Source organism: Notolepis coatsorum, assembly GCF_963971535.1.
Source record: "Notolepis coatsorum genome assembly, chromosome: 15".
Classification (NCBI taxonomy): Eukaryota; Metazoa; Chordata; class Actinopteri; order Aulopiformes; family Paralepididae; genus Notolepis; species Notolepis coatsorum.
The window spans coordinates 1,919,193-1,932,813 of NC_140179.1; the positions used below are offsets into that span (position 1 = coordinate 1,919,193).

The 13,621-nt window shown below is 47.7% G+C and overlaps 1 protein-coding gene across 1 annotated transcript in view; it reads right to left on the reverse strand.

Annotated features, from left to right (window-relative positions):
• Window positions 1-5,604: 5,604 nt before the first annotated feature.
• The window catches only part of LOC311241624 (B-cadherin-like), a gene marked incomplete at both ends in the record, with an annotated part of 29,482 nt that continues 21,465 nt past the window's right edge, over window positions 5,605-13,621 (reverse strand). The window contains 2 exons of the mRNA XM_084330500.1: window positions 5,605-5,862; window positions 8,286-8,369. Of these exons, the coding sequence (XP_084186626.1) occupies window positions 5,605-5,862; window positions 8,286-8,369 (342 nt within the window). The remainder of the gene's footprint in view (window positions 5,863-8,285; window positions 8,370-13,621) is intronic.

Below are 13,621 nucleotides of genomic sequence, written 5' to 3' on the forward strand. Positions count from 1 at the left end.
GTGCGTGAATCCCATACCCGTTGCCTATGTCATACATAGGAAGAACGCTGAACGAGAGTAATGGCTAGGCCATGAAAAATGTGCGTACGAGCATTACTGCAACTAACAACACAGCGTTGTGAAACACATATACTTAGTTAAAGCAATGGAATAACACCAGTTCTAATTGCATGTGGAGCATCAAGCTAAATAGAACCTATTACCGAGTGTAAGTTGCAGACCTTGCTTAAAACTCGTAACACAACACAACTCACCCCCCAACGTAACAGGGTAGATTCATATATACACAACCCCACCATATGATTTGTATGAAGAAACACACAGTTTGTTCGGCCAAACACAGTCCCCCTTATGTCGGGGAACTTTTTTTATTAATTAAAAAGTGTAAGGCACAATATCACAGAGGGGCCGGGAAGGGTGTAGGGGAGGGGACACAAAGGGGAAAAAGTCACTCCTAACGGCGTCTGCCACCTCGCGCCGCTCGAGTCTTGCCACCCCGGGGAGCCCCGGAGGGACGGTAGGTTACAGTCTGCTGGACACGACGTTCCCTACCGTCTCCTCCGGTCTGGGATGGGCCGGCGGTGGCCGAAGCGCCGTTTCGTCCCCTGGCCCTCTTGGCAGGGCCAGCAGCGGCGGCGGAGGCAGTGGTAGCGGCGACGGAGACAGCTCGACGTCGCGGAAGCCTTCTGCCCCCACCGGCAAGGACGGGAGGCAGAAAATGGGGTTGAAGGACGGATCTCTCCTCTGCCATTTCTCTGCATGTTGAGGTCATCAATTGCAGGGCCTTCCCGAACAGGCCAGCGTCGGAGAGGGCGGCCGTCAGAAGAGGGGCTCTCTTCTTCTCTGGCACACGGGCCTGCTCCAGCCAAAGGTGACGCTGGCCCAGGGTGGCCAGGGCGCGCACTTTCCCCATGGCTATGGCCAGCACCTGGGAAAGGTGCAGAACAGCTCCCGCAGCCTGGGTGATCTGATCGCATTTTACCTCGTTCAGATCCGTGCCGCCCGTCATTATCCCCGATACAAATCTAGCCAGGTGGGCGATGTTAGACGCCGCAGCCAGCGACTGTGTACCAGCGATGAATGACTGGTCACCCCAATAAGCCAATCGCCTAGCCGACTTCCCCTGGAGGACCGGCTTGCATAGGGGTTTCCACACCATATCCGGACAGAGGAGCGCGGCCATCGGATTGTCAAGCCGAGGTACGCCCTCCCCCATACCTTTGACTAACCCCGACACCCGCGTAACTGGTACGTAGGCGGGAGTTAGTCCCATGATGTTGGACACCGCCTGACCCCGACGAACATAGGCCCCCATCGATGGGAAAAATGGGTAGACAACGTCCACCCCTCTCACTGGGGGACGCTGCCAGGGATGGCCTATGAGGTCATCAGGGACAGGTGCAGGCAATGGCAGCGGCAGCGGCACACCGTTTGCGGTGGCGGCTACCGCCATGAGCTCGGGAAACAAGGCCCGCAGTTCCCCCTGCGAACCCTCCTCCACCGACCCCGCATCCCTCGCATACAGCAGGCTGCGACTGGTCAAGGAGCCACAATCCGATGCGGCCGACAGTAGGGCATCCTGCTGATGAGGCCAAGGTGGTTCCTCGACATCCTCGAACAAGGCGCCCCATGGAGCCATTTCTCCCCCCTCCGGGGTCTCCGGAGGAGGGATACTCTCCTCCACGGGACCATCATACAAGAACCCGTCCGCCTCCTCCATGAAGTCTTCAGTTTCCATCAGAAATCCAGAGTCGGACGCGTCCTCGCTGGTCTCCAGCAATTCCCCAAACCCAGGCCGTTCGCGTCTGCACGCCACCATCTTGCGACGCGAGCGAGCAGACGCAAAAAGTTTTCGTCGCAAATCCTCCGGCTCCAAAACAATCCCCCGTTCATCAACGGGCGATTCCCCAGAACCAGAGGAACCAGAGTCGAGATCAGGCCATCGCCGGAGCGACGGCACCGAACCCTCGGCTCGTCGGTGAGGAAAACTATCCACCGGCAGTCTCCCGGGCTGGGTCGGCAACCACGAGAGTGGCAACAGCCCAGCACCGAGGCGCACGACGGAGGCGGGAATGGAGAACCGGTGGTGAAGAGTAGGTCTAGCGGGTCTACTCTCCGCGGAATACATTATGACCCAAACCTTTTCTTATACAACAAGTGAGAGAAGAAAAGGTTAAGCACAATGTAAACCAGTCACAACTCTTTTCAACTAACAAACACGTCAAGTGGGGTACTACCGAGGCACTTTCCTTGTGGTGAAAGCGAGAAGGAGGAGAGCAGGTGACCACACACCTGCTTATGAAGGTAAGCTGATGAGGGGTGTGGTCAGACTAATACTGGTATTAGAGGTACATTTGTGGAATTTATTCAGTACGCGTGCACGTACGCGAGATAGTGCAGTAAGGTGATGCCAAGCTGAGCCCCTTAACGAAACAGAACTGGTAGTCTGTAAAGATGACACTCTTATGGTTCTGTTGATGCTGTTGTCGTTCAGATCCTTTGAGGTGAAAGTTCAAGGGATCCCTTGGAAAACAACCAATTATTCACCTCAAAAACGTTGCTAAACCTGGGTTAGTTCTAGTTCAACATGATTCCACTATCTTCGCTCTAGCTTTAAAACATCCAATGAAATTAAAAGTGTTTTCCTCCCCCCTCCATTTTAAATGTTTTTTGTCTGCACCTAGTTCTCAATCTATTTATCACTATATGCCAAAAATAATCACACATCTAAAGAAATATACTGTCTTCTCTTCCTGGAAAAAGTGCGAACACCAAAAAGAAATGTTCAAACAAGCTCATCTCCCGACACGTACGCCGTACGTCTAAATGGCAGGGGTGTAAAAAGTACCCAGAAATTATGCTTAAGTTAAAGTATGGGTACCGTCTCAAAACCTTACTGAAGTAAAAGAGTATCTGGCTAAAAACACACTTGAGTAAAAGTCTAAATGTTTCTACTTTTAAATGTACTTAGGTACTAAAAAGTAAAGTACTAAAACGTAAGTAAAAACTTTTTTTCTGACCATCTATTCTTCTGATAGCAGTTGTTTAATCAAAGACCCTCGCTTTCTAGTCACGCACAAGGACCAATCAGCATGGGTATGGGCGGGTTCATTTTCCATTGATGGGGATTTGATTGGCTGTTAGTTCGGCCAGAGAAACAAATATACAAATTAAAATGGTTGGACCTGCGAGATTTGTACTTTGTAGGTCTGCATATTAAATGTAAGGAGTAAAAAGTATGTATTTTTTCTCTGAAATGTAATTGAGTAAAAGTACAAGTATACAAACCTAATAATACTTGAGTAAAGTACAAATCCACAAAAACAGTACTTAAGTATTGTAACGAAGTACAATTACTCAAGTACTTTACACCCCTGCTAAATGGTAAATGGTGCATTTATATAGTGCTTTTATCCAAAGCGCTTTACAATTTTGTTCCTCACATTCACCCATTCACTCACACATTCACACACAATGACGGTGGAGGCGACCATGCAAGGTGCCAACCTGCTCACTGGGAGCAGTTAGGGCAAAAAAGATAATTTTTTTTTGGTGAAGGCAAGATCTACCTATTGAAGCGTTGAGAGAAAAAGACAGCCAAGATTGTACTTTAAACGAAATGACTTTTATTTGCCTGTATTCAAATTACATGCAATGCTTTGGTCCAACATTAAAACGTCAAAGTAGAACTGTATTGTGTACTTTCTCAGTCAGTGCGAAGTGCAGTCATCTTATGCAGCATCACGTTTCACATCAAAACAAAGATACATTTTTTTTTATTTTTTTGAAAAAAAAAATTTCAGGGAAAGATCTACAGGGAAAGTCTCAAAGATCAACCAATCCAATCCAATCCAATCCACTTTATTTATATAGCACATTTAAAACAACAAAGTTGACCAAAGTGCTGTACAAGTCCACAAACATAGGATAAAACATAAAACATAAAAATGTAATAAAAACACATAATAAAACAGTACAATGTGTCACATAAAAAGGCCAACCTCTCGAAAACGGTTTAAAAAACAAAAGCCAGAGCAAATAAGTGTGTTTTGAGGCGTGATTTAAACACCTGCAGAGTGGGGGCCTGCCTAACATGCAGTGGCAGCTCATTCCAGAGCTTTGGGGCTGCCACTGCAAAAGCACGGTCCCCCCTAAGCTTCAGCCTGGAGTTTGGAACGGCCAAGAGGAGCTGGTCAGAGGACCTGAGGGACCTTAGAGGAACATAGGGTTCCAGCAGGTCTGAGAGGTAACCCGGTGCCAAGCCGTTCAAACATTTAAAAACAAACAGTAAAACCTTAAAATCAACCCTAAAACGCACAGGAAGCCAGTGGAGGGCAGCCAGCACAGGGGAAATGTGCTCCCTCTTTCGCGTTCCCGTCAGCAGACGGGCAGCAGCGTCTTGCACCAACTGCAAACGAGAGAGGGAGGCCTGACTGACGCCCACGTACAGGGCATTACAGTAATCAAGGCGAGAGGTCATAAAAGCATGGATAACCGTTTCAAAAACAGAACGGGATAAAAAAGGTTTGACCTTAGACAGCCTCCTAAGCTGGAAAAAGCTCCTTCCCACCACAGTATTGATCTGCTTGTCCAGCTTTAGGTCACAATCGAATTTCACCCCTAGGTTGGTGACTGTTGGCTTCACAAAAAGCCCAAGAGGGCCCAGATCACCAGGAGGAGGCACATGACCATTGCTGGGACCAAACACCATGACCTCTGTTTTACTGTCATTGAGACAAAGACAGTTTGATGCCAGCCATGTCTTAACATCATCAAGGCATGCTAATAGTGGTTTTACCGGGTTGGTAGTGTTTCTTTTTAATGGCATGTAAATCTGGCTGTCATCTGCGTAGCAGTGAAAGGAGACGCCATGCTTTCGGAGTATAGGCCCTAAGGGGAGCAGGTACAACACAAATAAAATTGGCCCGAGAATTGAGCCTTGGGGAACCCCGCAGGGGAGAGGTGCTGTGGAGGATACAGCGTCGCCCAGGCTAACACAAAAACTTCTCTCAGACAAATATGATCTAAAAAAACTCCAGGGCTTGGCCTTTAATGCCAACCCAGTGCTCCAAACGGGAGAGCAGAATATTGTGATCCACTGTGTCGAAGGCAGCAGTTAGATCTAAAAGTACGAGAATAAGGGAGTCACCAGAGTCAGTGGCGAGAAGGATATCATTAAAATCAAGATCGACGGGTTGGTGACCACTGAGTTAGGGGTTAAGTGTCTTGCTCAAGGACACTTCGGCACGCTTAGTTGTACTGTCAGAAGATTTGCTGGGAATATTCATGACCCCTAGGGGGAGAGTTAATCTGGGTGACCCTGTGACCTTTCCTCTGGCGCCACCATAATGATCTATAGCCAGAAATAAATGTTGCAACATCAACTCTTGTGTCGTCTACCCAGTAAAGTGTTGCATGTGAGTTATGGCAAAGTGGGTGGAGGTCTGCACCGTGTGCATTCTTGTAGTTGTGTGACTAACAAGATACGCTCATTTGAAAACTGAAAGTTTGGCCTGATGGTGGCATTAGAGGAAAAGGTCATAGGGTCACCAAAATCAACAGGTGTCTTCCGTTCGAAGTATTACTTTTCCAGATATATATTGTTCACAGACATCCAAACGGGGGACGAATACGATACTGTGTGGTGTCCAGTCCTGTTTTCCCTGGCAGTGTTTCTGTGTCGTCGTCGTCCTCCTCCTCAGCCTGAGTGGTGTACAGGTCGGCCAGCCTGCTGAAGCGGGGCCCCCAGCCGCGCAGGCGCCCGTAATCCGGCTCCTCCTCTGAGCTGGAGGAGTAGATGGTGCTGAGGGAGCCGGCGTTGGAGCCCTCGCCTTCGTAGTCAAACACCAGGAGACGGTCGTTCTGGGAGAGAAGCGTCGTATTAGCTACACAATCATCACGTCACACAATGAAACGTCCCCATCCCGGGTAGAATTAGACTTCCATCTATCTCATCATATCTTCTTTTAACACATATGAATATGATATACACCTGTTTTTAAAGAAAACTGCTACCTTATTTTCATAATTTGATAACTGATGTGGAATCATTTGACCAGATTATTTGTGGAGGTGGACAGCAGTCTTTGATTAAGGATAGAGTCGACCGACAGATTGACACGACAGACCTAAAGGTTACAGCAATGGTCCTACAGCCTAGATCTCTAAAGATGGCAAGCTATGCATTTATACAGGAAAGTAGACCAAACAAAGTGGCACCATGACGTACAGACTATGAGTTATAGATATGATATGCAGACTATGAGTTATAGATTTGATATGCAGACTATGAGAAGGCTATGTGTGTGCATGTGTGTGTACAAGTTGAAGGTTATGTGTATGCATTTGTGTGCATGTGTGTGGGATAGAAAGATAGAGAGAGAGAAAGTGTGTTGGTAGATTTCAATAGCTAATAATAACTTCAATAGTGTCCCATGAGGAGTCACAAAATCCATGTGTCAAAATGTCCAAATGTCCAAATGCTGGAAATCTCGTTTTGGAATGAAATTGTATAAAAAAAAAATAACTAAGTATTTTTACACAAGTACTGTACTTAAGTACAATTTTGAGCTACTTGTACTTTGCGTATTTTCATTTTATAAACTGAAATGTATACCACATTTCAAAGGAAATATTGTACTTTTTACTCCACCACATCTATCTGAACCCATCAGTTACTAGTTACTTTGAAGAAACCTTTCAACTTCAAGAGGACATAATCAGAGCAGCATAACTGTACCACATACCACTTCAACATCACCTCTCTGGTAAACAAGAATACCCTGAAGACTCTGGCAGGAGCACTCATTCAGGGGTACTACGACTATGCTTGCACCTCATGGTACCAAAGCACCTCAAAGGCGCTAAAAACAAAATTACAAACATCTCAAAACAAACTGGTCAGACTACTGCTTGACCTTACTCCTAGAACCCACCTCACCCCTGCCCACTTTGACAACCTAGGATGGCTTAGAGTAGACGACAGAGTACAGCAACTTGCAATGGGCCTGGTCTACAAGATACACTACACGACCAAGGTACCCATGTACATGTCAAAATACTTCCCAAAGGTCAGTGAATACCACGATCACAACACCAGAGGGAGCTCCACAAATCATGTTAAACCCAGATTCGGCTCAAATAAGGGACTAAACACGTTTCGCAATTATGCCACATCAATGTGGAACGCCCTACCCAAAGCTGTAAAGGAATGTGGATCACTACCCACTTTCAAAACCTCTCTCAAGGGACACCTACGGGAGACTGCAATTCAACACTGGCCCCTGTAAATATCCTAACCCAACCCCCTCCAATGTACAGTCATTTACCTAGTATGGTTTTGTCAATAGTCCAATGTACAATTTTGTTTGTTTATACAGTGTCTCCTCCCCCCCCCCCCTCAATGTACAGTTTTGCTTGTTTATACAGTGTGCCCCCCCCCCCCCCAACCACCTCCAATGTAGATTACCCAGTATGGTTGTCAATATCCCAATGTACCCAAGCCCCCCCACCCAACCTCCTCCAATGTACAGTTTCTACGTCAAATGTATATACTCCCTTTTCTTGACTCCTTCTGTATCACAAACAGTACTGTATTTGCAAATCTGGTATGTCATAAATGTATAGATGTAGCAGTACTGACTATCTGTATGTCATGTATGTCATATAATTTGTCCTGATGAATTGAAAATGGGGGACCCTGATGTAAACAAGACGAAAGTCTTTCTCTGGTCTGCATCCCCTTAACAATTGTGTGTATTGAGCTGTACTGTATTGTACCCATTCTGCAATCTGTTAATAACGTTTTCAATCAATCAATCAATCAATCAATCAATCAATCAATCAATCAATCAATCAATTCAAAACCTTTAAATGGTAAATGGTGCATTTACATAGCGCTTTTATCCAAAGCGCTTTACAATTTTTGTTCCTCACATTCACCCATTCACTCACACACCGATGGCAGAGGCGACCATGCGAGGAGCAAGCGGGGAGCGAGGAGTGGGGGCCTCTGTCGGCCCTTTAGAGGTCAATGGTTTGAGGATTCCCAAGCCCAAGCACTGGGATACACAGACATCATGTAGACTTTAGATACTTAAGTACATTCAAATACTCCACTTTTACTTAAGTAGACATTGAATGGAGGACTTTTACCAGAGTACTCGTTTATCTGGGTATTTCTACTTTTACTTAAGTAAAGGAACTGTGTACTTCTTCCACCACTGATACTACAATTGTATACTTCATACTACATGCATACTATAGAACAATACAGGAACACTCACATCTTCAATACGGTTGTCAATCTCCTCAGACTCCCGTGGTGGTGAGCGGTAGACGGGGAAGCGGAGCTGGCTGAGGTCATAGTTCTACAACAGAGGGGAACATTCAAAACACCTGCTCACTAGTCCAACAGCTCTGAGTAGATCATAATCATTTGTAATATTAATAATAATAATAATAATAATAATAATAATAATAATAATAATAATAATAATAATAATAATAATAATAATAATAATAATAATAATAATAATAATAATAATAATAATAATAACAATAGTAATAGTAGTAATAATATCAACAATAATAATAACAACCTTTATAGAATACTTTTCAAAACACAGTACAAGTCAAGTCAAGTCAAGTCAAGAGTTTTATTTGTCACGGCATACAAGTATACTTTGAAATGCGGGTGGTCTTGCCCGCAACGATGTGCAATACAGTGGTACAACATATAATAGAATCCAATAAAAACAACATTGTGCAATAACAGGTAACAGGTAACATGGTGTGACATCTCGGTATCTGTACATAGTTATTTACAGAGCATATAGGACATGCTAGGTAGCTTTGGTAGTGCAATACACTGTTACTGTTGCTATACTAATTTAAAGTGGCCTTTCCTTTTGGCAATAAGTGTGGGTGAGTGCGGCATGAGTGTGTGCCCGCTCATGTTAAAGTGTTAAAGTGGCTGCTAGTGCACAGCGTGCGTGTCGTGTGTGTGCTCATGTGTGCTTGTGTGTGGATAGTTCAGTGTTCTGTGGGACTCAATGTTCATTGTTCAAGGCTCTGATGGCCTGGGGGAAGAAGCTGAGCCTAAGCCTCTCTGTCCTAGTAGCTGGGGTTCGCAGGCGTCTGCCTGACCTCAGCAGCTGGAACAGGCTGTTATTGGGGTGGTGGGGGTCTTTCATTATTCTGCAGGCTCTGGATTTGCACCTCTTGTTGTATAGAACCTGCAGGGGAGGTAGTGCAATACCCGTGGTACGCTCGGCTGAGCGCACCACTCTCTGTAGGGCCTTCTTGTCCTGTGCCGTGCTGTTTCCATACCAGGCAGTGATGTTTCCGGTCAAGATGCTCTCTACAGCTCCTGAGTAGAAGGACTGGAGTATCTTCCCCGATACTCTGAACTTCCTTAACTGTCTCAGGTGGTAGAGGCGCTGCTTCGCCTTCTTTACTACTGTGTCTATGTGTGTTGACCATGTCAGATCCTCTGAGATGTGGACCCCCAGGTACTTAAAGCTGCTCACCCTGTCCACGGTAGCCCCGTTAATCCTCAGTGGTGTGTGTGTCTCCTGCTGTCCTCTCCTATAATCCACAATCAGCTCCTTGGTTTTACCAATGTTCAGGAGCAGGCTGTTGTCCTGGCACCAGCGTTCCAGTACCTCAACCTCCTCCCGGTAGGCCTTCTCGTCGTTGTCCGAGATCAGCCCCACCACCACCGTGTCGTCTGCGAACTTCACTATGGAGTTGGAGCTGAACTTGGCCACACAATCGTGTGTGTAGAGTGAGTACAGCAGGGGGCTCAGAACACAGCCCTGGGGGGACCCGATGCTCAGGGTGATGGTGTTGGAGGTCTGACCCCCCACCCTGACCGCCTGGGGTCTTTCGCTCAGAAAGTCCAGTACCCAGGCGCTCAGGGTGGAGCTCAGACCTAGCTCGATCAGCTTGTCCACCAGTCTGGTGGGGACTATGGTGTTGAACGCTGAGCTGTAGTCAATGAACAACAGTCTCACATAGCCCCCCTTCTGACGGTCAAGGTGCGAGAGGGTGCTGTGCAGTACCTGGGAGACCGCGTCGTCAGTGGACCTGTTTGTCCTGTATGCAAATTGCATAGGGTCCATATCACTGGGGAGGGAGGCACAAATGTGGTCCTTGACCAGCCTCTCGAAACATTTCATGACCACAGAGGTGAGTGCCACCGGTCTGTAGTCATTTGGACATGTTGGGGAGGGTTTCTTCGGTACAGGGATGATGGTAGACATCTTGAAGCAGGCAAGTCCCCGCCATAAGCCTCTTGTGTCGTTTTGTGCCATTTGTGTCTCCAGTTTGTCAGCATATGTCCTCTTAGCAAGTTTAACAGCCTTGCGTAGAGTATAGACTGAAGCCTTATACTCCTCCATGTTTCCTGACTCTCTGCCCAGGTTGTAAGCGGTGGTGCGAGAGTTCAGAGCTGCTCTAATAGTACTGTCCACCCACGGTTTCTGGTTTGGGAAAACCCGCACCTTTTTCGTGGGGACAATACCATCAGCTATTGTTGTTATATAGCTCACCACTGTGTCTGCGAGCTCGCTGACGTCACTGGCGCTGCCTTGGAACATATCCCAATCCGTGTCTGCTAACACGTCCTGGAGCGTGGCCTCTGATTCGTCAGTCCACTTCTTTGTCTCACGTGATCTTTGTTTGTAGGCGGGGAATAGCAAGATGGAGTCGTGATCGCTCAAGCTTGAAGACCCCGTTAATGGCGGAGCTGCTACCGCCTTGTAGCCGGCTCTGAACGGGGAATAACAGTGGTCGAGTGTGTTCCTCCCTCTGGTGGAGCAGGCGATGTGCTGAAAAAAGGACGGCATCACTTTCTTCAGGTTCGCCTGGTTGAAATCGCCAGCCACTATCATATCAGGTGGTCATGTAGTTCCCCCAGCGCTTTGCCAGTATTCGCCTGTGGGGGTATATATACGGCGGTCATGATGACCGCGGTAAACTCCCGGGGGAGGTGGAACGGGCGGCACAGGATTGACAGATGTTCCATGTCTGGGGAGCATGAGCTCGAGAGAACATGCACTTCTTTGGGGTTAACCCAGACATTGTTCGTGAGGAGGCAGACCCCACCTCCGACGCTCTTTCCAGAGGCTGCCGTTCGGTCCGCACGTAATACGGTAAAGGCGTCCGAGGGAGAGACGCTGTTGTCCGGAGTCGCTGACTTGAGCCATGTTTCCGTGAAACACATGATGTTGATGTCTCTCATCTCCCGTTGGAAGCGGACCCTCGCCCTTAAGTCATCCATCCTACCCTCCAGCGAACGTGCATTCGCCAGAAAGATGGATGGAATTGCTGGACGGTAAGCAGCTCTTTTTAATCGCAGCCTAATACCTCCTCGTCTCCCTCTGTGCCTCTTCCTGCCGGTCCATAAGTGTCTGACGGTCGTATGACGTACCCGCCAGTGTTGCTTTAATAAAAAAAGTAGAAAAAACAAACATAATAGCTAAAAGTGTGTACATCGTTGCAGAGCTAAAACCAGAGGCGTCTGACCGGGGTCGCGTCCTCTTTATCTACAAAGTGCTTCACAAAATACCAACAAGTAGAATGGTTAAGAAAGGAAAACAGGAAATTAAATAAGTCAGTATAAATAAAACAAAGGGTAAAAGAACCACCATTAAAGCCAATCCAAAAACAACAATCAAGTGAAAGTAAGTGTGCAGAAGTGCGTGTGTGTAAAAGACACTCGGGTAACAAGCTCAGGTCATCTTCCCCCTTCACTGTTCTCCTACACTGTGGAACCACCAGGTCTCTCTCCCCAGTACGTCAGCCCTTCTCCTCTTCCCATGCACCCACTCCTTCTTTTACCTGCTCCTCTCTTTCCTCCTGCACCTCCTCTCCTGTGCCCTCTCTCTCTCACCTGGTCCTCCTCTCCTCCTCCTCCTCCTCTCCTGTGCTCACTCTCTCTCACCGCGTCCTCCTCTCCTCATCCTTCCCCTCCTCCTCTCCTGTGCCCACTCTCTCACCGCGTCCTCCTCTCCTCATCCTTCCCCTCCTCCTCTCCTGTGCCCACTCTCTCACCACGTCCTCCGCTTCCTCCTCCTCCTCCTCCTCCTCCTCCTCCTCCTCCTCCTCTCCTGTGTGCACTCTCTCTCTCACCTGGTCCCCCTCTCCTCCCCTTCCTCCTCCTCCTCTCCTGTGCCCACTCTCTCACCACGTCCTCCTCCTCCTCCTCCTCCTCCTCCTCCTCCTCCTCCTCCTCCTCCTCCTCCTCCTCCTCTCCTGTGCCCACTCTCTCACCACGTCCTCCTCCTCCTCCTCCTCCTCCTCCTCCTCCTCCTCCTGTGCACTCTCTCTCTCACCTGGTCCCCCTCTCCTCCTCCTCCTCCTCCTCCTCCTCTCCTGTGTGCACTCTCTCTCACCTGGTCCCCCTCTCCTCCCCTTCCTCCTCCTCCTCTCCTGTGCCCTCTCTCTCTCACCTGGTCCCCCTCTCCTCCCCTTCCTCCTCCTCCTCTCCTGTGCCCTCTCTCTCTCACCTGGTCCTCCTCTCCTCCTCCTCCTCCTCCTCCTCCTCTCCTGTGCCCACTCTCTCTCACCTGGTCCCCCTCTCCTCCCCTTCCTCCTCCTCCTCTCCTGTGCCCACTCTCTCTCACCTGGTCCCCCTCTCCTCCCCTTCCTCCTCCTCCTCTCATGTGCACTCTCTCTCTCACCTGGTCCTCCTCTCCTCCTCCTTCCTCGTCGTAGAGGACCAGGTAGTCTCTGGCCTCCTCCTCCAGCAGAGGGAGCTCCTTCTCCACGGAGCTCCTCCTCCTCCTCCTCCTCCTCCCCAGGAAGAGCAGCAGCAGCAGCACTTATGATCAAAAGAGAACTGGGTGTTTGAAAACAGCAAGAGTCAAAAGCAAGCCAGTGTTAAAGCAAATAGAGAGGGGGACGCGCCGCCCAGGGGCGGGGCTAGGGGGTGGCTACTTGGGCTCAAGCCCCTATTGTTTTCTGAAAAGCCCCGAATCTATTTAAAAAAAAAAAAAAAAAAAACGTTTTTTTTTTTTTTTTTTTTTTTTTGACAATTCATCATTGTTACATGAAAATATGTTTGCACCAGATTTAGCAGAAGCTAATTTCCATCTGTGGTCTATCCAGCTGCTAACTGTATTTGAGTGAGTTAAGTCTTGGTGTCATGGTAGACTCAGACCTAAGCTTTAAATCACAATCAACAAGTTGACAAAAACTTAATTCTTCCACCTTAGAAACATAGCTAAAGTACGGCCATTTATAAATCAAAAGGACGCTGAAAACCAGATCCATGCCTTTATCTCAAGCCAACTCGACTACTGTAATGCACTCTTTACCGGCCTCCCGAAAAAATACGATGATAACTATTTTATTGCAATGCACTATTGCATTATTTTATTCTATTTTACTAACTATTTTATTGCACTGCACTATTTTACTTTGTATCAGTGAATCATAGACGCCTGGCCATAAGAGCATTCGGAGCATCTCTGCTCTCCCACTATTGAACTTGGGGGAGCAAAGGTATGCTCTTGCTCCACCACTTTTTGATCATATGAAAAATATGATATATCCCCCCCCAATATATAAATCTAACCATAACTACGTTATGGTTAACTGAGTTTTATAGTGAAAA